The sequence below is a fragment of the Fringilla coelebs genome (assembly GCF_963513975.1).
Source record: "Fringilla coelebs genome assembly, chromosome: 5".
NCBI lineage: Eukaryota > Metazoa > Chordata > Aves > Passeriformes > Fringillidae > Fringilla > Fringilla coelebs.
The window spans coordinates 59,187,300-59,213,712 of record NC_140033.1 but is presented as its reverse complement, the minus strand read 5'-3'; the positions used below and the strand labels follow the sequence as shown (position 1 = coordinate 59,213,712).

The 26,413-nt window shown below is 36.3% G+C and overlaps 1 protein-coding gene across 1 annotated transcript in view; it reads left to right on the top strand.

Annotated features, from left to right (window-relative positions):
* The window catches only part of KDM7A (lysine demethylase 7A), a 61,122-nt gene extending 35,285 nt beyond the window's left edge, over nucleotides 1-25,837 (top strand). Inside the window, exons 7-20 of the mRNA XM_084206530.1 lie at nucleotides 32-194; nucleotides 2,862-2,949; nucleotides 3,682-3,788; nucleotides 6,347-6,438; nucleotides 9,557-9,646; nucleotides 10,526-10,735; nucleotides 11,327-11,451; nucleotides 11,965-12,122; nucleotides 15,238-15,335; nucleotides 17,793-17,941; nucleotides 18,080-18,292; nucleotides 18,626-18,707; nucleotides 19,816-20,092; nucleotides 20,817-25,837. Coding sequence (XP_084062656.1) covers nucleotides 32-194; nucleotides 2,862-2,949; nucleotides 3,682-3,788; nucleotides 6,347-6,438; nucleotides 9,557-9,646; nucleotides 10,526-10,735; nucleotides 11,327-11,451; nucleotides 11,965-12,122; nucleotides 15,238-15,335; nucleotides 17,793-17,941; nucleotides 18,080-18,292; nucleotides 18,626-18,707; nucleotides 19,816-20,092; nucleotides 20,817-20,911 — 1,947 coding nt within the window. The 3' untranslated portion in view covers nucleotides 20,912-25,837. The remainder of the gene's footprint in view (nucleotides 1-31; nucleotides 195-2,861; nucleotides 2,950-3,681; nucleotides 3,789-6,346; nucleotides 6,439-9,556; nucleotides 9,647-10,525; nucleotides 10,736-11,326; nucleotides 11,452-11,964; nucleotides 12,123-15,237; nucleotides 15,336-17,792; nucleotides 17,942-18,079; nucleotides 18,293-18,625; nucleotides 18,708-19,815; nucleotides 20,093-20,816) is intronic.
* The last annotated feature ends 576 nt before the right edge of the window (nucleotides 25,838-26,413 follow it).

Below are 26,413 nucleotides of genomic sequence, written 5' to 3'. Positions count from 1 at the left end.
TAGGAAAACATTAATTTATTTTGTTTAACAGGGTGAGAAGATATTCTATTTGATCAAGCCCACTGATGAAAATTTGGCTCTCTATGAGTCCTGGAGTTCATCTGTCACCCAGAGTGAAGTATATTTTGGGGACAAGGTTGACAAGTGTTACAAGTGTGTTGTGAAGCAAGGACACACTTTATTTGTCCCAACAGGTAAGACTTTACTCTTGGTATTAGAACTTAGCAAGTTTAATCACTAGGAATTGTGAATATTGTAAAATAATTGCATTATCAACATTTGGTATCCTCTAAAATTATGGATGAGAGAGAATAATAAAACAATTAGAACTTTAGATTTTCAAAGCAAGTAATTAGCTTTTAAGATTGCCTGACAGTCATAACAGTTATCAGGGAATGAAAGGGTATTTGTTACTCAATTAGAAGACAACAAATTAAAGTTGATTTTGATTATCAGGGAAGTAGTTCCAGTTAATAAAGCACAGATTGTTCACTATTTGTTAAGTATTCAGACTAAATTCTTACCCGAATTTTGTAATACAGTTTTATTTTTACACATTTCAGTATTGCAAGGCCTACTAAGCCTAATTATTACAAAAACATCACATAAACTTCTTATGTTGTAGGCTAGGGTATTAAGAATACAAGTTGGGTGGGTTTTTTGGTTTGCTTTTGTTGTGAGAAATGTCAAAACAATTCAAAACAATTCTTTAATAAAAGAATAAAAAACAGACAAATGCTTCAATCAAAACACCTCACCCTACACAAACTCCCAAATGCCATAAGCTTCCAAGTCTTTAATACATCAAACAATATTTTGCCAATAAAGTGACTGCCAGGTTTTGGTATTTTTCTTATCCAACCTGTCCCTATACATGCTTTTTAGTATTTTATTATTGAAAATTTGTACTGGGTGCTGTCTTCTCTTTTTTGAGTGGAAAGAAAGCTTTAAATACATGGAGCAAGAAAGTGGTTTACAATTCTAGTTCTGGAAGAAGCCTTGAAGATGATGATCAGTACATTATTCCATCCTGTGCTTTCTAGACAACTTCATTTTTCTCTTAGCTCAGTTCTGTACCTGTGAGGTTCAGTGTTTACTGTTCTAGTTCACAGCTTGTGCAGAATAAGTACTACCTGATGAGGCCCTGTGTACTCTCGACATTCCTGAACAGCCAGAGCTTTAAAAAAATGTATTTCCAGCAAGAAATAGCATTAATTGTCCATGTATGTAAGTTCATAGATCTATGAACAGAGAAAGCAGAATTACAGAATGACAAACTTTATTGTGACTGACAGAAAATAGCTTTCTAAGTAATCAGTTGAATCTGAGCTATCACTGTAATATGGCCATGAAGAAAAGTATCATCAGATGATAATTTCTCATGTCCACATGTATTTCAATGTGTGTACACATAAAAAGGTACTTTCAAATGCACATGGATGGATATGTATACACACATACTTATTCATGTACATATGATGGAGTACAGCAAAAGAACCTGTAAATTAAACTAGGTTTCAAGACAGGTGTTTAAAAAAGGGGAAATTCTGTAAGACTGAGGAAAGACTTTGACAAAAAAATCCCCAGATCTCTGGTGCAAATCACTTGCTGTTTCTACTTGCACTGGTTCTAGTGGATGTCATAATTATTTTATAATCTTGGAAATATGTTCAGAGTAGTCTTCTGATCTTAAATTAATCTTGCATGTAGGTGAATAGCATCTACTGGGAGGCTCTTTAAAGTTATTTAAATATTATTCAAGGTATTCTGTGTGGTCTACACCAGATTTTCATTCCTTGTTATGTAGACCTGGATCAAAAGTGCAGCATAAAAATAACAACCAGGATTGAATAAAAAATTAAAATCTTAGGTCGATGCAGGTATGCTGTGAAACTGCTCATTATTAGCTGAATTAGGGCATAGATTTAATGCTACTTTGTAATAGTAGTTGTTTGTGATTTGGTCTGATCTTTCCTCAAATTGGGAAGCTTTGTGTGTTTGTCCATCTTGCCTACACTCAGTGAAAGCAGTCTGCAAATGTCTGGCCAACTCATCTTGTGTCAAACATCTGTAGGCATGCAAAATCAGATCTTAACAGCAAAAGTCTCCTTGTAGTTTACTTACACTAAAGCTCCACAGTATAAATTTCACAGATAACTATTTTTAATCAGGCAGCTCATGTAATGTGTTCTTTTGTGTGCTTAGTTGAAATTATCCCCTAGTAATTAGCTAGATCGATAGCCTAATGTTGGCCATGCTTTACCATGTTGAATAGTGGATTTCTTAAGGACAATATTTCAATTATGTGACAAACTTTATAGCGTGTCTAGACTGGGTTTTAAACTGATCATAATTTCACTTGACTTAGAATGGCTGTATTTAGAATAATTTATGGGACCACTTCTGAATTCCTATTTGAGAAACTTCAGTATTGCTAAATGATGTTATTTTGTGCAAACAACCCAGTTACTGTAAGCAACATGTAAATACTGAAAGATATATAATTTTATTTTTATGACTTGATCTTTTGTTCAGTATATTTTTCCATTCCTGTGTTGCTTATATTTGTGGATTGGAGTGAAAACTTTTGGAATTTTTACTTGACAAGTTGGCTTTGCATCCTTACCGCCCCCTCCTAGTGATAAATGTTTTAAGCTTAATTATTTTAGAAAACAACAGTTCCATTAGATTTCTGAAAAACTGTAGTTTACATGTTGTTAAAATTACTCGTTCCTAGCACAGAATACAAATCTGTTTGCTTTTTTTCTTTCAGGAACAGCATTTTTACTTATATGTGTATTTAAGAACAGTCCTAGAATAATTCATACGTATGTATTCAGTTTCACCATCTGTCATTTCAGGCTGGATTCACGCTGTGCTCACATCTCAGGATTGTATGGCTTTTGGAGGAAACTTTTTGCACAACCTCAACATTGGCATGCAGCTCAGGTTAGTCTCAGCTCTTCCTGTACTTGTTCTCCAGTAAGTAGGATATTCTTTTCATAGAGATTTTTCTTCATGCGCCAGGATGAAATTGGTACAGGCTCTCTAACAGACAATAGTGGCATTTTCAGTTAGAATGTATCAAGCACATTCTCTTGTTTTACTTCTGCAAAGTTTGTTTCAAAAGCAAAATGAAGGCTGTGCAAGAATTTAAGTGACTAAAAGGAGGAAAAAAAAAAGGAAAAAATTCTACTTTGGAGATTAGTATAAGTGAGTAAAACAAAACTAAGCAAGCCCAGGTGTGCGACACTGAGTTGAAATGAGCATCCTCAAGTCAGCATTGCTCTAAGGGCAGCTGTATTTAGTTTTTGTCCAAGATGTAGAGCTGTCTTCTAAACATATTGTTTTTATTTATTACAGTGGAATCCCGATAAAATTCCATCTGTTAAAAGATCACACATTGGGTTTGTATCCTAGTTTTATGAAGTCCAACTTTATTCTTAGAAGTGCCGCAGTCAAACTTGATAAGGTCAGAGCCTGAATGAGACCAGAGTTCAATCTTGTCTGTGGTCTTGTTGGGGTTTAACTATGTGGTACTTGACTTCTTTTATTTATCATGGCCATGGTTATTTTATTTCATTTTATTTTGGACATTGTGTCAATTTGAATGATTACATAGTTGAATAATGAATTTGATAATTAAAACATTCATGTTTTGTAATATTTGCATTTATTCAGGTGTTATGAAATGGAGAAGAGGCTAAAAACCCCAGATCTTTTCAAATTTCCTTTCTTTGAAGCCATCTGTTGGTTTGTGGCCAAAAACTTACTGGAAACATTGAAAGGTAATGCATGTTTTATTTTAACAGATGCACATATACCTGCTTTTATAATTCTTTTTCTCTTAAGTGATAATTGACCATGGCATCAGTTTTTTCTCCCAGGCTTCTTTCATATAATTTAAGATCTTTGAATATCTTTTGATAGCCTTTACTTTAAGCAAATAGTTCTATGAAATGATCCCCCTAACTTATATCTGTGAGTTTCTTCTTGGTGGTTTCACAGCCAAACATAGAAGTCTTCTTGCACTTCTACAATTTTCTTTGACCTTTCCAGTCACAGCGCCTGCTGTCCTCTGGAAAGATATACCAATTCCTATGGGCTGTGTTAAATCACTTGTATGAGTGTTTATCCAAGAGGTGTCTCAACAGCCTCCAGTTTTTAACAGTTGCTGTTCTTCTCCAAACTTCCTCACCCATTCCTTAATTGCTGTAATTGTACCCATGTGTTTGAGAGAGTGCCTATCTCATTTCACCTTTTTTTCCTCAAGTATCTTGTCCTGTGCCTGCTCTGTTTAATCTTAATAATACAGTGTATTTCAAAGGACAGAAATCAACCTTCAGAAGAGGCCACTGAATTCAATTTCTGTTTTGGAATAGATCAGAATACCACATAACTTTTTTCTCATGGGAAAACAGTACAAGTTATTGAAAATTATCTCTTCTCCTTTCAGCAATTTAAAGCATTGAACAACCCTGTTGTGGGTTGATTCCTAAATGAGCATTCAAAGTCTCACAGTGACCCCAGAGCAGCTCAGAAATTTTACCAAACAGAACAAACTTGCAGAAAACATTTCCTTCCAAAAAGAGTATTTTTATCTTGAAAGCTTGCTGTGGTTTCTCTCATTCATGCATATTTAATGTTTACAAACGCGTCAGAAGCCATAGGAACAGTGTTCCTGCTGGAAAAGCACACATATGTTTCTGTAAGATCTAGCTAACTATAACCTGTGTCTGTTCACCCCACTCTTCCCTCTCCCCTTTTTATCCCATGACTCCTTGAGTCCATAGGCTGAGCCTCTTGTGTCTTAGGGAAGGGCTGTGAAGCTTATTCTCATGTTTAATCTTTGGTTCCGCAGATGTTTTGTCACTGAACAATGCTATGACTTATAAGCATCACAAAAAACAAAACCTGATGTTTCCATGGCTAGGATGAAGTTTATATTGGATTTTGGCATCAAGACTCATATGAATTAGGTGTTTGCTAGTCAGAATCCATTGTTTTCTGGATAAAGGATGATGCCACTTCAGTTTTGTGGGGTAGTGGTGATGTCCAGCTGTTAGCAGTACTTTTTATGAAATTCAGGTCAGTGAGCAAAATCAGCACAAGATGTCTTTCTGCTTCATTTTATGGAATGGTAACAGGGTCACAAATATTTTGAATTTGACTTTTTGTTGGCAGAATGTGTTTCATGATAAGTATTACTGCATTCACCTAAATATTTTTCTTAATTCTTGGGGTTTCAAATTAGGCAATGTGTGCTGTTGTTCATATATGCTGTATTCATTAACTTGAATTACTTTTAGTTCATGCAGTTGTTTCTATTGCATGTAAATGATTCTGCCTGTGGTACTCCATTGTACTCTTAAAATTATATCAACTGAGTCAGCTAATGGGCAGGAAGATTTCTGCTGCCAGTACCTCTCATACCCTTTAACAAGTAGGAGGCCTTTGAGAGAAGAACAGCTGTTTACTCACAGAACCTTCCTTTTTCTGCCAGCTTCCTAATACATAAGCCATAAGAATGGTGTTTTATTAGTGTGTTCTTATAAGGGGATAAAATGAGCCAAATGGTTCTAGTGTTGATCCATTTGCTATTGACAAGTGGAAATATTTGTCAGGAACATGAGGAGAGGTTTCAATCTACTTTTGGCTGTTTATGGAGGATTTGTCTTTTCCCTTCTTTTTTTTACCCCTATGAAGCAAAAGAGAGAATGAAAAAGAATTGCAGTCAGTTGGGAACACCAACTTCCCTAAGAAGAGAAGGTTCTGAAGCAGAGTGGTTTCCACCCCCTGTCCCTTTGATTTTGGGAGTAAAAATAATGTAAGCCATGTAAGGGAGAACTGTGATAATTGGAAGGGTGACAAAAAATGTTTGGGAAGTGGAAGTATGCTAGTGTGAGCCATTTGCATATGTATGGAGATAAGCAATGCAAATTCTAATTTAGAGATACATCCCACATCCTGCTGGTTCCCTTTGACTAAAATATTTCTTAATGAAATAAAAGTGATTTCTTTCTTGAAATATGTTATTTTTTTTCTGTTTCTTAGATCTGGTTTCTTTTTCCCTAAATGCCCTTTAGGATGTCTAACCCTAATTCATACAAGAATAAGTTTAAAAAAAGAAGATTTTATGTAGAATCACTCTTGGGTTGGATTTGTTTTTTTCATGGTCATTCTTGTTACAGTATGCACATAAATGCAGCATGCCATGTTTCATTTGCTTGCACAATTTTTCCTTTACTATGCTGTTGTACAATGGCAACTTTATTGGCTGAAGGATAGGTATCATTCTATTTTCTGTCTTGATGTGTTTCTAAATTGGTTTCTGTATTCTTTTTAGAACTGAGGGAAGATGGTTTCCAGCCTCCAAGCTATTTAGTGCAAGGAGTGAAGGCTTTACTTACTGCTTTAAAATTATGGATGAAAAAAGAAGTACGTATAAGTGATTTTGTTTGCTGTTTTTGTGAGCTCTGTTTTGATTTAAAACTAAGTGAAGATCTATGCCCTTTTAAAGTTTAAGATTATTTTTATCTGTTAATGAGTACTGAAATAGTCTATTGAAAGTATATACTGCTGATTTGGGGAGGAATCATAATGACAATTTTATATTCCATGATTAGTCACTGAACAACGCTATGACCTATAAACTTCATAAAAAATAAAAACTGATGTTTCCATGGCTAGGGTGAAGTTTATATTGGATTTTGGCATCAAGACTGATCAAGATTTGCATTCCAATAATCATGATTCCATGATTATTCCAAGTCTATTAGGCCATTTAATAAGCTCAAGTATTACAGCTGACTGAGGTAGAATCTTGCATTACCTTAGGAAAGGACAAGAATACCAGAGGCGATAAGGTGGGGAATTTTCTGAGAAATGTGTTTATACAGTCAATTAAGCCTCGTCTGAGGCAGTGGAGGGATGGAATGCCATGGTATTTTTCATTTTCCATTTATCTCAGTGGTGTGGAAAGCACATTTCAGCTACACCTTATGAAGAGTCAGTTTAGATTCAGATTGAGGACTACTAACTTCAGTTGAATACTCTCCTTGCTCAACATTGATTGACTCTTGTAAAATCATAAGTATGCCATCGGTGCTGGCTTTGCTGGTGCTCTTTTCTCCAGGAAGGCTTGTTTTGGCACAGAGCTGGATCTGGCCTAACTCCATGTGTTTTTTTCATGTGCCTGCGCTAATAAACCCTCTTGGAATGAGTGCTCCTGGAAAGTGCTGTTCACTGACAGGCAGTTTGGTTCTGACTGAGGGTATTAGTTCTAGTTTGTTGTTGCTTGTGATATGGCCTTGTTGCAAGCCAGACTTGAACTGGCTCTTTGAGATCTCTCTGCTCTTTTTGCCCTCAAATTCTATTTGTAAGAGAACTTAGCATGCAACACATATGTATGATATTATGTATGGTAATTGCACTGAGCTGCATCCAACAGTCTGAGCTCCGTGGAACTGAACAGGAGGTGCAAATGCAGAGGTGGTTTTTATGTGTGGAATGTGCTGGGGTCCAGCCTGTGTAGCATTACTGATCCCAGATGAAAATCTGCTGGACCTCTGAGCTGGTTCTCCAGTGTCTCTTGGTCTCTGCTGTTCTGGTTGAAGGCTTTTAGCAAGCAATGTCGCAGTGTTTATGGGATGTTGGGCCTAAGCTCTTGAACCACATGTGAATCCAAGCCATCTTTGCATCTGTGGCGTGGATAATAAGCAAGCCAAGCGATCAGGCTATTGAACTGAGATCAAACACAGCCTATATAAATCCTTATGTTGATTTGAAATTGGATTAGCATTCCTTTTTTCTAGATTGCTATAGTGTAGTTTTGTTGCATTTGTGTACTGCCTAGTAGGTCATTGAGTATTTTGATTCATGTGGAATGTGGTACATTGTCTCCTTCTCTGTGGAAGAAAAATCAATTGCGCTTGCTGCATTCTGAATGCTTATTAATGAGACCTTTGAGTATTCCTAAACCACTGGATGAACAGACACACCCATTGTGAGGGAAGTGCAGAGCATCAGTGATTCAGCCTCAGTGTTGTCTGCTGTCCACCAGCTATCATGTTTCATACCTTACACCCATCTTCTCTGGCTGCTGCTTCATCCTTGAGCCAGTCCTGCTCTGCAGCAGACCACGTGTAGAGTTGTGGGCAGGAGGAGCTTTGTGCATTGCAGTTTGAGTTGCTCATGCTGAGGATTTCAGACAGTTCCTGAAAAATGGCAAATACATGCTCCTCAAATGAGAACCCCTCTCATGAGCTTTCACATTTGTGTCATGGAGTATGTCTTTTCCACATAGGTGAATCATCTTAGAGAATTGGTTTGTGCCATTTTCTAGAGAATTTCAAACTCATCATCTTTTGAGACATGAAGTAGGAAGGATTGAATGGTCCTAAAATGACCAATAACTTGATGGAGAAATTATACAGCTTAGTGAAAGAGCTGCTGTTTTCTCCAGAGTGAATGTGTAGAGGTGTGATACATTCAAAGAATGAACAATGGTAAATAATAGCATCTGATTTAATCTTCCCTTAGAATTAGAGGCACTGAAATGAATAATCATATCATGATTATATGTTGGTGTTGAGTTTTTTTGGGATGGGGAGAAAGCATTTGTTGTAATAACTGAGAGGAAGCCAGGTTCAATGAAATGCGCATACAGTATTGAATTGCTTCTAGCAATCATTTTACTTCTGAATCTCATTTTTGAAATGTGGGTAGCTGAAAGTGTTTGAGATGTTTTTCCATTTAAGTAGTTGATTACAGGAATTCAAGGCAGTCATTCTAGCCTGTGGGTTAAGGGATGTTTTATCTGTTTAATTCTAACTAAAAGTATTCTAAATGGACATTTAAACTACATACAAAATATTTTTTGCTGGATCTAACTATAGAGTGTTTGGACTTTTGTTGTGTGTGTATATATATGAAATCTGTCTCTGATATAGTTTCAGAGGATTAAAGGGAACATAAACTCTTACAACTTCCTACATTTTTTATAAGGAATAGGGGTTTTTTCCTGAGTTGTGTTTTCCAACCTGCTAGATTTTAAAAAAAGCTAAGAAAGTAATTTTTAAGAATTGGATATCAGGAAGATGTCTAAAAATCTGCATCTTAGTTACTCATGATTATTCTTGAGATTAAATCTTTGTCAGGGTGAAATTCCCATAGTATTATTGTGTTTTTAAAGTCATGACTTGAATGAATGTCAAAATATTGCTCTATACTGACCATGATAAAGGGAAAAAAGATGATTACTGTACTGAGGATTAAAAAAAAAAAAAGTGGTTGTCAATATGGCTTTCTGTTACCTCTTCTTTGGAATCTTGGAGACACTGAGGAATATCTGCTGGCTTCTAAAGCTTGGACTGGAAGCTGCTGCATGTGTACATCAGTCCTGGCAGTTTGTGGTCATTATTACAGAAATGAATCTGGTGTTTATTTTACCTTTATTTTTTCCCTTGTAGTTTTGTTTATTTCATATTATTTCTGCTTTTATCTGGAAAAAAAAAACCCCAAAACTAAGTATCTTTTCTTCTCCCTTTGCATACAGCTTGTAACAGAACATGCCTTTGAAATTCCAGACAACATTAGGCCTGGGCATCTCATCAAAGAGCTCTCTAAAGTGATTCGTTCTGTAGAGGTAAGAACAGAGGCAGCCCTATGTAAGTCATCAGAAAATAAATCTTTGAGTCAGGCAGCTCCATCAAAGTTATGCTTCTGGGTGACCATATTCACCTTTTATTTATTTACCATTCATTTAATAATGGAACATCAAGAAGGAAACTGTTTGGAATACTAAGCTATGGGTATTTCAGATAAAGAAAATGGATAGTATTATTATTATTGTTATTATACTTGTGTATTTTTGTTGACTTTTAGATTTTAATGGTGAAACTATTTGCAGTTTAGCATAGTTTAGCATTTCTAAAATGTAGTTACTTATAACTACTTAAAAAATTATTTTTAATGTGTTGTTAAAGACTTTAATTTGATATTCTGTGCATATTCCATTCTCCTATCTACTTGTTAGTTCTGGTCCAGTTGTCACCTCTTTTGCTCACTCCTGTGTGTAATACTCAGTGGGGGAGAGTTTTCCCTTTTTTTTTTTTTCCTGTTTGTTTTTGTTGTTGTTGCTTTCCCATACCAGCGTTTTGCTCCTTTATTCTTTAGTGGTTATTGATTCTTGAAAAACTGTTGTATTTCCATGTGAAGAGAATGGGTCTGAGGGAATGAGATCTGTTGTGTACAATACATGTCTACCCTGTGCTGCCTTCCTGAATAAAATCATGTGTTTTGGTGGCACTACTCTTCTGGAATAGCATAAAAGCTTTAAATGAAAAAAAGGTGCAGTAGAACTAAACTTTGTACATCAAATCCGAGTGAAACATGTAGTTATTTCTCTAAAATGTTTAACCATTTTCCTTACATAATTTACATTTAATTAGATGAATAAGAAGTAGTACTTAAATATGTGGATTTATTCCTGTGAGACTATTCTGAAGAGTGCTTTTAATTACAGGAGGAAAACAGCAAATTAATTAAAACTCAGGGAATTCTTGGTGTGTCTCCAACTTCACGATCTTCACATGAAACAGCTTCCCCTCACCACTCCAGACGAAGGGTGAGGAAGCTGCGAGACCATGCTACCAAAACTCCTTCTAATCTGGACATCCTGGAACTTCACACTAGGGAGGTACTGAAAAGGCTGGAGATGTCACCATGGGAAGAGGCAAGTACTGAGTTACGTGCAAGGAAAAACAAAACCAGAGTAGCTTTCTAATCTCTGTTGAAAAGAAAATGGTTTTAAGATGCATAAGAATACAGACTAGAACTTTGTCATATGAGGTATGGATAGATTGTTTCAGAGTTTATGTCAAATGTAAATTGCTTTGAGCTAAGAAAGTTCTGCTTAAGGCAAGTTACTTTCCATTATTGATATTTTGCTGTCCTTTAAATCAGTTCTGAGACATTAATATCAGGGAGCACATACCCAATCCAGGAGTGGCTGTAGCAGTTCCAAGCCCGGCTTCTGGCTTGCCTGAGTGTATTGGTATTTCTCCAAAGGAAGCATAAAAGGAGTATTATAGGAAAGTTGTATTTGTTTCAGGTGCTTCAGGAGAGTATAGATGATTCAAGGAGGGAGAAGGTGCAGTCATCTCCTGAAGTTCTTTACATCCAAACATGCTTTGTCTGAGCTTTTTTCAGTTGGTTATCTGTGTGGTAACCATCCTAGTAGTGAATTTAATCTTTTATGGAGTGCAGAAAAAACAATTGAGTTCATAGGAAGAAATAATAAGCAAAATTGCTTTTACTTCTTTAGGATATCACAAGCTCAAAACTGAATGGGAGGTTTAACAAGCCCTTTCAGCCCTCTTCTACAGTACCTGAATGGAGAACAAAAGACAATGATCTTCGCCTTCTGCTGTCAAATGGAAGAATAATTAGGTATAAAGGATTGCTTGTGAACACTTTCCTGGTCATTATGGTCTTAGAGTATGATAATTGTTAATATATCTATTTGTAGATCTCTTAAGATCTTACCCGTAAGAGTCTGGTTAGGAATACTGAAGGAGTGTCTGTGTCTGCTGTCCCCTAGTGGAGCCACAGTTAGGAAGTGAAGAGGAAGGATTCTTAGCATGTTCCTTTGTTACAGCATTTAATTCACATGCTCAGTGGGGTCTGTACTGAAGGGAATGCTTCAAAGTAGAACAAGTTGTTTTGTATCTTTTCTTAAGAGAGCTTCTCATTAATAGTACTCTGGTGTTAAATTTTGTATCTTTATGGAAATGACAGTTGTATAGGAAGTAAATGAGAATACCTACAATTCAGAATTAAGAGATGAGCATAAGAGAATATTACTGCTACATCTTGAGAGTGTGTTGTGAATAATGGAAGGAAAATGGTTGCTTCAGGTTTTTAAGAGTAAAAACTGACTTTTTTTTTTTCCCTTGTGAGAAGAGATGAGAGACGTCCATTTACAGATCGAAGTCTTTACACAGCAGACAGTGAAGATGAAGATGACAGGACAAGGTCAAAAAAGACAGCTGTGAAGGTAGAGGAGCAGCCCTCAGGAATTGAAGGAGAAGGGAATGCAGATGCCCAGAAACCACTGAACAGTAAGATTGTCTCCAATCCTATCAGTTGAGCATTTTGAGGGTCTCAATGAGGGTCTAACTACCGTTTGTAATATACTCTGTCTGACTGAGTATATAGACGATAAAGAAATAAATCAGAGCAGTAGTATTAGAAACATTTCTTAAATATTTGTCTACTGAAGAAGCTAACAGGATAGAGATGAAGAGTAAAACTCACCTTTTTATGTTAGTGCTGTCTTGAATGCTACAGAGAGGCATTTTTCACAGTGGAGATTTAATTGGTGTTCTGGGTGAGTATTTGTTACTCTAGGTCTGCTTCATAATGTGAGAATGCTGATTGGATTTTGTTTTTAAAACCAAAATATACCTCATTGTGAGCAGCTCATCATGTCATTTCAGTGTAGAGAATGAAAGATCATAATACACAGCCAATTTTAAACCTGGCAATTTCATAGTTGATCATACAATTTTGTATGTTTTACTAATTAATTGCTTTATTCCATACAAGTGAAAAGACATAATTTAACATTAGTAAAATCTTATACATTCGACCTTTGTAATCTGCAAGGTAGGAAAGAACTTAGGTTATCTGTAAAACACTTTCATTCCAGTTTCCAGTGCTTTAAACCACCCTTTACTGGGAACTAATCTTTAGTGGTCTTTTGGTAGCCTCCTGCCAAGCGTTCAGCAGCGATGATCACACAGTGTATTAGTAAAGTATTGATAATGAATGCCTGTTGCCAATGCCTGTTTTCAATAGCTCTTACCTGTATGCAGATAGAATTAGTCCTTGACATAGCTGTTCAGCTCCCTGCTTAATGAAAAGTCACATCCACTCACAGTAGAGCTTAAAAGAGCTCAGAAGGTGTCTGTTACAAAACTGAAGTCAACACTTAGAAGATGATAAGACTTCTCTGGAGACTTCCAGTTCTCTGAGTTTCCTGCACAACAGACCATACCATTTGACTCTCCTGTCAGCCTGAATAAAATATTGAATTATTTTCATTAACAAGGCACACTCTAATCCCTGTTGACTGTGCTTCCATATGTCACACAGGACAGTATTTAAAAACCCGCTCATGAGAGAAGTCTCTCTTGGGTATTCTTCAAACAGGGCAAACAGCTTGTTGGGTGAAGGTTACTGTAGTGGTTTTCCACTTCCAAAATTAAACTAAATCAAACTAAATTTTGCACTTGAATCAAAGATTAAATCATACAGAGAAATGGTAACTTTTCTTCAAAATTATTGCTCTTATTTGATACAGAATGAATATGGCAGTGAGTATCCAAATGTATTAAATGTACTTAGAACTAGAAATGAATGTTGAGATTGTTCTTCCAAAAATTGAGCACTCAGGACTAATCCTGATATTTATAATTGAATATTGAGTGTCTTCAGACTTCCCTGAGTGTGTGTTATGTGTGATTATTTTACCTTAACTGAGACTCTAGAAAGAGAGGGGAAAGCAGAAAATTGTCTGCAGAGAATTCTGGAAGAGGAACTACCTGTTCCTAGAACAGCTGCCAGCTTTGGTAGTTCTTACTGGGATTGAGGCCAAGAGGAATGTCCACAGACAGATGCATTTAAACAGATCAAGCTCTATCTAGCTTTGTGTGTCATGCCAAGATCCTGGTTTTAAATGGTGACCCAGTGTTAGCAGAGGGACAAAGATCAAGTGCTATCCTTAATTGAGCAAGATACTTGGTGTGAATGAAGGGAAAGTGGTTTGAGATCTTTCTTAATTCACAGTGTCTTAGCCTGATCTCACAGATAATGACTACTCTCATTCACCCAATTTGGGGAATATTCCTCCTTGTCTCTGGAGGCATACAGAGCAATATAGCTTCTTAGAAAAGGTAGTAGTCTAAAGAAAAGTTCTTTTGATCTCTAAAATTGTGTTTCCTGTGTTGTTCATGCTCTTGCTTATCCTAGAATCTTATTTGCCTTTTGAAATGACCCAAGGGCATGAGTTATAGTCAGAAATCCCTTGGGTTGTTTTGAGCTGCAGTAATTAAAAGCATTAATTTATTGTTATATGTTGAGAACTACTTTATAGAGCTTTATTTCCTATACAGTGGTGTTGCTCATTTAATGTGCTGGGATATTCCTCATGGTTCTTCCTAATGCTCTCTTAAGTTTAGTTTGTCTTCTCTAGCTTTTGGTCCCAACTGTTCAATTTACTCACTTTCTGATGACAAATCTCATCTCTTCTGACTCTAAAACTAATTATCACTGTGCAGAGTTTAGAAATCAATAATATCCCTTCAAATATATTTGATGCCTAATTGTGATCTTTGCCACAATCTTCAATAGGAGCAAATCTCAACTAGAATTGCAGTGTATACATAGTTACAGGTACATCCTTTATGCTTGCATAATTATAGTTAGGAAGAATTGTGTTCTTTCATGTGATTTCACATAAAACTATGCTGAAAGCAAACCAACATTTCAATTTTACTTGTCTTCATTCTAGAGTTAATTTCTGATTTGTGCAGCTTTGCTTTCAGCATTGTTTTGTATGAAACTATAAACGCTTTTAAAGGCATGCTTCTTTCTTTAGACCCTATTTTCTTGACACACAGTCATTCTTTTTTTTTACTCTATTTTGCTTTTCTCCAAAAAACTTATGCTACCTGAACTGCACATTGTCATCTTTAACAAATTTGTACTTAGTCAAAATTTTTGCCAGCAGCCTTGACCCAGGTATACATACAGCTCATTCCTGGCCTTGAGCCCTGGAATCCAAACACTTAGCAATGTGTTTCCTGCTTGTGGTTCCTTGGGACAAATGCAGTCTTTTAAGGGTACATGGTGGTGAGAACTGCTCTGACTCCAGCCTATACAAAAAGCCAGAAACTGCCCAAGTGCCATCTCTCAAGTGAGTGCCCTTTGGGAAGGAAGAAATATAAACTGTTTTTTCCTGTCTTCATCTGCTCAATTGCTTGAGGAGTCTATTGGTCAGCAGTAGAAAACTCACTGTTGTCCTAAGCAAACTTGTGAACCAGATCAGTGTGTGCATTTGCCTTTGTTTACAGACTGTTAAAAACAAAATATGTGTTTCTTAGGGTTTACTTCAAAAATAATTGTTAAATATTAACATAGTTAATGTTGTGCCTTATATTTTAATCTTTGCAGTGTTCTTTGAAAGTGTGAAATCAGAACTCAGGAATGGATCCTCAGAGTACTCTGATATTTCTGATTCAGAAGAATCTGAGCCTGATTGCACTACACAGGTACATATAAAAAAAGTCTCAGAAATTAATGAAGCAATTGAATATAATTTTGCTCACATACTTCCTATTTGTCTGGTCAAAGTTTGTGTTAAAGCAGCAATACCAAAGTATGTAGTTCTTGTTCAGATTAATATCACAAAAATCTGCTGCTTCATTCTTTATTCTAGCGATGAGAAAAAAGATAAGATATGCTATCTTGCCAAATTTCATCTTGTTTGTCATTGAGGTGGGGTTGGCCGAGGATGAGCCCTGCTCTGGAACAAGCAAAGTCAGGTCCTAGTTGCTTTATTTATTTCTTAATTTGAATTATGAGTATCTACCACACAGTTTTCTTTTAGAGCACAGTTAATAGGAAACCATCTTACAGGTGTTCAGTTTTACAAATGACCTGAAGGGATTTTGGACTGCTGGAAATAGATGGGAGTCCTTCATTTGAGGGTCTAGATTGTGGTGGTTTCTTCAGAATTAAATGAAGTATGAATGCACACATATGTGTAGATATTTACAAACACATTTTTAATACAACTTCTATAATTAAGAGATGTGTAGATGTGTCTATAAATACTTTTTTTTTTGTTTGTTTGCAAATTGGGTTTGTACTTGGTAATTTAAATTTTTATTGGTTATCAGTAAGGTGAAGTGCTTACCTGACATTTTTGTTTCATGCTTCTGGAAGGCTAATGCCTTGGTCTTTCTTTCAGTTGTTAGCCTGTTATATGACTTTACAAGAAGTCTTCATATTCCTACTTTTTCCACAGTGGTCAAGATTTTTTTTTTATACTTGCTGTCTTTCATCATTACCTAATCTAAGTGTTGGAGTAAGTGATAGGAACCTTCATGGCGTGGTTTCTTCTGGTTTCCTAAACTGCATTGCCAGCAGCTTTGGCTCAGGTTTCCTTTTCTAAGACATAGATTAAGTGGTTACTCAGAAGTGACATATTTCATCTTTGCAGGAGAATATAGGCAGTTTTGTGTGACTTTGTAAATGAGTGAATGTTTTGTATTTATGCTATACTTACTCTCTTAGTTTTTTCCATATTTTCCTGCTTTTTAATTTTAGGAAGCTGCTCATGTGAATGAAACTATTGTATAAAAATACCTCTTGGTGGTAAAATGCACTTCATTCATTCCAGTTCTGTTTTTGATGGTGGGGATAATGGTCTCAGTCTTTAAGCATTATGAATGTTCTGATCTTCTGTTTTCAAAACCTCTGTTGAGTGTCACATATATTCCTTGGCTTGAGAAAAAAAAAAGTGATGTTCTCTGTACTTGTTGAAAATAGATTAGTCTGAATTACCAAGATGGAACATATGTACTGTAGCCCTTGCTTCCTGTAAAGGCATATTGAGTCACATATGGTTGCTCCACCTTTGAGAAGCTCCTGCCCATACAAGCTGTAATCTCAGCAGGAGCTGAAAAGCTCTTTCATTCATGAAATGAGGCTGTGCCTCTGTAAGAGAGGCAACAGCTGTTGTGTCTCTCTTCCTGCTGTCCTCTGCATTTACCTGGGAGCATCTGTCATTCATCAGAGGTGTTGCTGTTGAAAGTTCTATTTTGTGAGAGCAGGAACCAGAAGCAGTTTTGTGGGGCAGAATGTGTCCTGTTATATATAATAGGCATCAATTCTGTCTGCTGCTTGGAACCATACTTCTGTAGTTTTACCCTGTACTTTGAATATTGAAGATAAGAATAATTAATGCTCTCATTAAAGAGAATGCAGTGATTTGTGTATGGTGTAATATGTAAGGTGCTTTGTAAAAAATGGATTTTGGAGATGCTTTCTGTATTGTGGAACATGCACTTATCAGTATTACAAAATTTGGATGTGTAGCATCTCAGCTGCTATATTCAGATTACTGCATTCTGGATACTCTAAGTATAAAAACAGTTGGACCTTGAAGTTTTTGAATTCTTCACTTAGCATGAATTAAGGTAGTGATGCCTTGTGAAGGCTGACCTAGAACAGAGGCTAGACAGAGCTAAATGAATAAAGTAGGTATTTATTAAAAGGCATCAATAGACCTGCCTTGGGCAGCACAAGAGCCCAGCCAGGGCTACATCCAAGATGAACCCAAAAATGGTAACAAAATGGACAACCAGTCACAGGATCTCACACTTTGATAAGTTCTGGTCCATTTGCATATTGGAGTTAATTGTCCAATTATAGCTTTAGCTTATGAAGTCCCATCCTGCTTGTTTTTCTCCCTTCAGTCCACATTGTTCATGCTCTTGGGCATGGAATTTGGATCATTTGTCCTTGGTCCCAAGCTAGGAAAGGAATTATTTTGTCTCTCTACTCTGTGGAGAGAGCTTACCAACCTTAATATGAAGCTCAGAACTACACACTAAAGCAATAGAGAATCTGAAAACTATAAGAGCTACAACATAAGGCATCAGTAGAGTTCTCCACTTGGGAGGTCTGGTGACTGTTCTGTATACTGTTTCCTCTTGTTTCAGCAGAAGGATTCCTCCACAGAGGAGTCAGAAAGCTCAGGTGATGAAGAGAAGCAGGAAGTAACATCAAATTTCAAAGAGGAATCTAAGGTCACAAGAGACCTTTGTCAAAATACCCAGAAGCCATCCAGAAATGAAACTCCCAGTAAAAAGTAAGCACATTGTGGGCATTTTTTATGAACTGTTAGATCTTTTAGCATGTATTTATGGTTCTCCTTTATAGCAATGTAAAAATCAGTCCTTCAAAGAGTTCTGTTTTGAACTGCTCACTACTCCCTTGATTTTCCTAGGGAATGTCCTACCTCGACAAGTACAGAAGAAGAAGCTATTCAGGGCATGCTTTCTATGGCAGGATTGCACTATACTACATGTTTACCAGGTCATACTCAAAGCACAGACTGCACAAATAAAAGAACCTCTCTTCAGGAACACAGAAGCTACCCCAGGAGCCGGCATAAAGACAGACAGCCATCTCAGAGCCACAAAACCATGGAATGTGGTAGGTATCTGAACTGAGGAACTGCTGCTCCCTGCTTTTGGAACAATATTCAGAACTTTAAGTTACATTTTTAGATTTGTAGTTATTAGATTAGTAGCTTTTAAATAAATCAGACTGACATTTAAAAAGGCATATTTTGTGGTTTTGCTTTGTTGTTGTTTTTTTCTATGAAAAGTAAATATTACTTCTGAAAACTGGAGCAAACTTAGCTTATCATCAGAATACCCCTTCTAAATATTTCCATCTAAAAGTTGTGTGGCATACTTACAAGAATGGGAAAGTTGTGGCTAGATTGAAAGTATTAAAATTTCAACTTGTTGAACATCTCTTTAGGTAGGTCTGTGAAGGAGGAGGAAGGAGACTTGGGAACTTCAGCATGGACTAGACACCTGAATGATGCTTCAAGGATTACCCCTCAGGTAAAGCAATACTTAGAATATATGGAACACATTTTTATAGGAGAAGAGATCATGAAATTGTAAGTACAGAGGGCCTGGTGGGCTGGTCTCTAAACACTGTGTATCTGACAGATACTTCTGGTTCTGGCAACTGGGTTATTTTTGTGATGGATTTTTTCACTGTTGTTTTGGGTTTTTTTCCTTTCAAATTCTTTCTCTCATAGTGCCTAACATTAAGGTGCTCAGGGCAATATCTTGAAAAATAAAAAATACTGCATTAAAAATGTGTGAATTTATATTCTAACTGGGGAAGCACTTTGTTTATTCATTGTTATTCCCAACCAGAACATCAGAACAAGTGGAACATGTTGATAGTATGTATAGTAAAAATACTTGCTTAGGAAATTGGTACTACTAAACTGGTAGCTTTCAACAGCTAGCAGGTAGGAATATTTTTGTTTTTTGATGTCCAAATGGAATCCAGCAAGGAAGGAAAGGTTGTGTGCCTTACACTGAGACTCTGAGCTTTTCTACACTGTGAACTTTTTTAGTGTTTCTGAACTTGTCTGTATTAGAAGTACTAGAATAATAACTAGAACAACTAAAGTTGCAAAATTACAGCTGTTAAATAGCACTGTTTTTAACTGTGTTATTTGTGGTGTTTACTTTGTAAGACTATTTGACTGCATGGTGCTCCTTTGCAGTTTGTAATTCCCAATTTAGTATTTATTCTTTCATCAGCTGGATATTGAAAACAAGTTACCTGTTAAAGTAGTTAGTGATTATGGTATGGCTTGTTGTAGGGCCAGTTTAATCTAGAACCAGTTGCATTTGTTTTGCACGCTGCAAACTGAAAACAAGAAGTGGAGGAATTGAGTACCTTGGTATGTGTACTTAAACTGTAGCACTGCCCTTAGGTGCACATGGAAAAGCTTGCACAGAGACTATGTTGCATGTTATCTTTAAGAGGTATCTATTCTAAAAGAAATGATGGACTGATAAAATGGCCAGATACTGGTGGAACTAAAATACCTGTTTCAAAGACACAGTTGTATAATTGGGAAAACTGGAGTGAACCTGTAGCCAGGAGGTACTAACTGTACATCTTTTCTTCTCATTTCCATACTAGGATGCAATTAAAACTCAAAAATATATCAAGAAGGAGGGTGCATCAGAAGCCAGTCTTAAGGTTCAGGAAAACAGAAGCATAGTCCACAGCAACAGCTTGAGTTTTCAGCATGGCAAATACACACGAGACTCCAGCCTGATGCAAGCAGAATGTCAGCTGAGTGATGGCAGCCTTAGCCCTGACAGGCCCTATGGTGAAACGTCCTTGTCTGTACCACTGCACCCCACAAAGAGGCCAGCATCAAATCCACCCCCCATCAGCAACCAGGCAACAAAAGGTAATGCTCATCTCCATCCCCTTGCCAAAGCGGGCCGGGGGAGGGAAGTAAAAGACTAAATGCAGAAACTGAGTGAAGGACAGGATCAGACCTTGAGGAAAAATAACAAGTGAGCATGCTGTGGACGCTGAAATTTTGTAACAGAATATGGGGAGGCGGAATTAAGAGAGATCTAACTGGCCTGAATCAGATTAGCTTATTAAAATGAAAGTTTAGAAACTCTTAACACTTCAGAAATAGTCTGATGAGCATACTGTGTAGGTTTTAGTTTCTGGTTTATATTCTGTAATTTGCTTTAGAATAACTTGAGTAAAATTCAGGAAGCTCAGTTTAAATTCTCCCCTGCTACACCCGCAGCACTTCCTAGACTGGAAATGTTTGTAAATATTTTTTGTAAATTTGTAAATATTAAAAGTCTTAACTGGTCCATATATATAAGCATTTAAGTATCTTACTGGTATCAGAATGACCATTTGTGTCAGGCTTCATACAGAGCTGATAGCAATAATACACTCATTTTATTTATGATAATTCTAGCCAGATTCAGGGAAAAGAGTTCCTGGAGGTGTTCTTTTTAACTATTCTGGTTCCCTGTTTGCTTTTCAAACTGATTCTGGTGAAAATTTTGCTTGCTTCAGCTTGAAAGCTGGGTTTCACCATTGTTCTACAACAATTAAAATTCATCCTGAAATTCCTGACTGAAGTCCTTGCTTGGGTTTTTCAGGCAAACGTCCAAAGAAAGGAATGGCAACTGCTAAACAGCGCCTTGGGAAGATCCTGAAGCTGAACCGGAATGGCCATGCACGCTTCTTTGTTTAATGTAGCTGCTACTTGTACTACTGCTGTCTTTCCTACACAGACCAGTATTGGGGGCAACAGAGCCTGGAGCTGCTGTTATTCCTCTGCTTGAAGCAGACTTGCATGTACCATAGAAAACACTGCCTGATGAACAAAAGAAAGAAAGAAAAAGAAAAAAAAAAAAAAAGGAAAAAAGAAAACCCACACAAAAAAAAACCCAACCCAATGCTGCATTTTCACTGTGCCACACCTGCTCAGCAATAACCATACGGGAACGGGGAAATCTTCAGAGAGACACGGACTGTGAGAAATAGTCTCTCATCAGGGCTTGAATATCATTTGTTGCTGGTAGTTTCTGACCTAAATTAATGAGGGGAAGATGATGAAGGTGGTTTATCAATAATTTATTTCTGATAGATTTTTCACAACTTTAAAATTCATTTAAGAAACTATTTATTTGGAAGACTTTTTCTTGGGGGGGGTATTAATTTAGATTTAATAATGTGAACGTTTTAAATTGTTTTGATAATGTGTGTTTGGTGCAGTGGAGAGCCACATTAATTGTGATTAGTCTGGACTCCTAAATTTGATATTCAGGTTATAGTCTTAAATAGGGGTGAGATGCATTATTAATTATTTTTTAAATTAAGGCATAAGGAATCTTATTATTTTTTTCCTGCTTTTTGTAAGCTATTGGCTGGGCTTCTGTTGACTTGCAAGTTGCATATTCTCTGCCAGCTTGATTATTTTTTGACCTGTCCTTTTTAATATCAGATTTATTTATTTAATGGACTAGAAGAGACTCCTAAAGACAGAACAATTTTCTTATGTTGGTCCAGTAGCTAACTTGTTTTAAACTGCACCTCTTTCCTCCAAATCTGAGTTCATATTTTCCTCCTGATGATCTGTCTGTGATGATTTTCTTCTGTAAAAAGACTCTCTGAAATTGTATTTGTACTAGTTATTTAAGAGTTGGTACAAAGGAGGAGGACCCAATATATCTTTTGGAGGAACGGGGGCATCAGTTAAGATAAATGTTTCTTCAGAACAGTTGCTCTCAAATAACTCGTAAGATACACATTGCAGTTAAAAGATTTGGCATTTTACTTAATGTAGCATGGAAGAAGCATTAAAGTATTGTTATTGTACCTTAAACACATTTTACTGAGGAGTCATGAAAGCAGGAGAATGTGTGCTGCTTTCAAAGCTGGGCAAGACAGCAAATTAAAAGTCTTAACTGGTCCATATATATAAGCATTTAAGTAGCTTACTGGTATCAGAATGACCATTTGTGTCAGGCTTCATACAGAGCTGATAGCAAATGCCAATTCTGAATTATTGTAAATAATTTTGATTTAAAATTTGTATTTTTCTGTAATATAAAATTAAATATTTAACTTTTGAGGGTCGGGGATGAAGGCAGAAAGGGGAATACTTTTACTTGATTCTGGAAAAAGGGCATTTTGCAGGGTCCAGCCAAAATGTAATTGTCAATATGCTAATGACAACAATATTGTTGGTTGGGGTTTGTGGTTTGTTTTTTAATTTTTTGATTGGTAAGAGTAAAAATACTCCTGCATAGCTGTCCAAGTCATCAAATTGATTTTAATTTTCCACACCAATTTTTCCTTCCTCCATATCCTATACTGGAATAATTTTCTCTTGTGGTTTAATAACAAAGTCAGTTTTATTTTCCAGAATATTTGTGCAGAGTTATTTTTATTTAGACTAGACTATGAATGCATTTAGAAGTTTGTGGAAATAGTTCTGATGTCAGGTGTTCTTTATTGCTGCAGGGTCAGAACCAGTTAGCACTATGTTATCCTGTTTCTAAATGGAGAAACATCGAAATAGAGTGCCACTGCAAAAAAAAGTCAGGTAGCTTTCATAGCTTTACCTGGTCTAAAGCTTGGAAATTAAAGTTTAGGAGCGTTTTTGCAGCCCAACTTTTACATTATGATGACTTAACTTCTTCTGTGTCTTGTATGGGTGAATTTTTAAACTTTTTTGTTTGTTTGTTTGCTAATTAATAATTCACAAAACCAACTTTTTAGTCTTTTAATTTTTTAAAATTTAACACAAGTTATCAACCTTTAGAATATTGGGAATGGAGGTAGTCAAGGATTTCTAAAAAGCAGAAGATAAGCTAAGAAGTATTCTACAGGTGCTGAAAATGACTATAAGGACTTGCTGTTCTCAGGTGCTATGTTTTCTAGATGGAAATAGTTAAAAGAGAATATTTTAACTATCTTCTAATATGTTCTCACCAAAGTAAGTAAAATAAATAAACTATGTTGTCAATATTAGTTAAAATTATATACCCATATAAATTTTCTCTTCATTTGAACTTGAGCAAATAGTTTCATGTCTGCCAGGCTTTGGGAACTGTTTCAGCTTTAGCACATTGAACCAAACTGTTTCCTTCCTGCTGGCTGTGCAATTTCTAATGATAGAAAATTCCAGTGTAGTGCAGCAATCAGATTCAGAGCAGAATAAAGAATGAGTTCTCTCTCCTTAAAGACAGATTTTTGTCTAAAGTAAAAGTATGCCAGAATAGAATCTGGAGCAAGGAATTTTCAAATACAGAGCATGCTTTCTTGTACATGTGATTGGTTTATACAAAGTCTCTTTTCTGACCATCCACGCTATTTATCTGTATCTTACAGTTGAAATATAGATATGGCTGGACCCATATGTATTATTTCTTCTTGGTTTTATCCTTTCTATTGCTCTAATTTTCAAAATTTTTTTTTTCTGAGTGGCTCTCCACTGTCATGAATTTATGTAATAGTCTCTTCACAGGCTGTCAACAGGCAGAGGTTCATTCCCATTTTCTTCAAATATCCATGCTTCCAGCAGAAGTTAAATCTGATGTTCCAACTCAGAACAAGTAATTCAAAAGATACTGCCTTGTTGAGCAGTATTTAAAAAAAAAAAGAAAAAGAAAAACAACAAACAAGAAAAAAGAAATCTTCTGGTAGCTCATGAAGAGGATGTGGTGACCTCACTTGTTTTGTGTACTTGTATGTAGAGATATATTTATTGTATTCTAGCTGAAATCACTTCTGCACCAGTCTTTCTGTAGATGGACTGAACCTTGTGTTGTTGTAGTGGAGAGAAAAAGCCCAATTTTTTTCCTTGCTGTCTCACTTGGGGTGGAAGAGGGAGGGAGTAGGGAACACTGGCTGGACAACAGCAAATGACACCTGCTATGGTAACTTTTTTCAAGGGTAATATTTTTTGAAAAGTCAGAGAACTTGCATTTGTCATAAAACTCAATTTAATTTTTAAAAATTTTTTTTGTAGGCAGAACAATAGGAAATGAAATATTGTAGGGGTTTCCCCACTCTCTTAAGTTCTCATGTTCCTATAATTGCAAAAAAAGAAACAAATATGAAAATGGAAAGACCACCTAGAAACTATATCAAAGATTCTTCCAGCAACTTTCCCTTTTCTTTTCCTATTATACTTGCTAATAAACCCTGGCTACAGGGTAGCCTTTGTTGACCTCTGAGGTAGATTACCTATGCAACCTATAATACTCTACACAAATCCATTCTTAATGAGAATTTTGGAAGGGTTAGATGTTGAGAGTTAAAATTGTTTTCTGATCACATGGGGGGTTTGGGGTTTTGATTTTTTTTATTTTTGGTGGTTGAAGTGCTTGTGTTACCTTTGGTAGAGATGTAAGAGAGCGCAGTGTCATGACCACATTTTAGACACTTTGGCTTTGCTCTAAGGCATAAGCTACCTTCACTCATGAGACCATAAAGTTGCAAGTGTTGAAAATTTTTGCAGGATTTCAAAGCCAGAGCTGGTGGGCATCTTGCCTACCCCTTTTTTGGTAGCTGTGGAGACTAAGCAGAACTAGAATGACCCAGTGGCTAGTGCCCTCTTTAGCTCCACGTGCCCACCTGTCCCTTCACACTCCCACCACGACCCCCAAGCCCTGTGTCTTTCCAGAGTGTCATTCACATCATACTTCCAGACCATTAAAAGCTGTTTGTAGTTCTGGGGCTGAGTGAGCCCAGCACTACTCTTTGACAGAAGAAATACAAATGGAACCAAGGGCCTTACTGTTTATTGTTAAACAAGATGAAAAGCTGCAACATCCATTTTTCCAAAAAATAAACCCAACAAAAAACCACCCTGGTAGCCCTCTTTGTGGGAGAGTATGAATGATAAGTCATGCAGTGGATGGGAAATGAAAGTAGCACTGATAAGGAGATGCATGTTCTTCATAGGCTGCATTTCTGTTTGGAAAAAAAAGGACTTTTTCTACTTTTAATATAAATTAAGCCATAAGAGTTTCATGCTGTGGGAAGGGAATGAAAGGGATCACTTTAAGAGATTATATTGATATGTATTGTCACTTCTGCTGGGAAATGTCTATTGCTGCCAATGCTTTGGTGAATCTTTTTTTTTTTAAAAAAAAACAAACGTGGAATTTGAAAAAAAAAACCAAACAAAAATGGGGCTAGTTCTTGGCTATATTTACTAGTTTTGTAGTAATGTTTTGCTGGCCATTTGTCTTTTCCTCCTTTTTCTACTCTCATAGTCTAATTTCTATCTTTCCTTCTTAATGTTTCTGAAACTGTTAGCTTGTCTGCTCAGTAGGGGTCGGTGTATGTGTGTCTTCCTTTTTACAGAAACGCACTACTGTGTTAAGTATTTGGCTGGGAAATGGGATGCTGCAGCTTTAAGAGCATTTTTTTCAATTCATAACAGTATTTCCCATCCTCTTTTGCCTGCAGGCAGGGAAAGTGTATGTACAGTATTTATTTTGTTTTGATTTTACTTTAAATTTGTAAGTTTCTATAAGTAGTTCACATTGATTATTCTAGGGGAGGACAAGTGGCTTTGTTTAAATTTGTATTTGATATTCATAGTTTCCACTTTCTGTACTTAAAAATACTGAAATTAAAAAATTGTATGCTTATGTTTTGATTTTAGCACTGGAAAGTGTTTAATTTCTTCAGCCTTCTGCTCATTTACTTCAGTGTAAATACAGTAAAATGTACAGAGTATCATCAGGAGAAAAAATGCTTTTCTAGGTCCAATCTCTGTGCCCTTTGCTTGTTACATTTTTAAGAAGAAATTTTGTGGAGAAATGTGAGGGAATATTCCCATACCTTTTTCTTTTTTTAATTTTTTCAAAGTGCAAATTTCATTTCAATCCAAGTACATTATATGGCAACTAAATGCATTTTGTGAAGATGGTGTATATTCTTTTTGAATCGTAATATAAAAAAAGAGGTGGAAGTGTTTGTGATTCATCATATTATCAGATCTAGATTTGTAAGAAGGGTGTCAAATGGTATTTTTGTATTCTTGCTCTGGTTTTTGTTCAGGTTTGTCTCATGCTACTGGTGGCTGACTCAACTCTTGATTTATTGATTGGTTTGTTTTTTTCTTTTTCCTTGAAGTGTGTGCAGTTTCTGGAAGAAGAGCTTTTCCTTCACACTTACATATGCTTAGCCATACTTGCTTTTATCCTGGAGGACTTCCCTGCTGCTTTTTCCC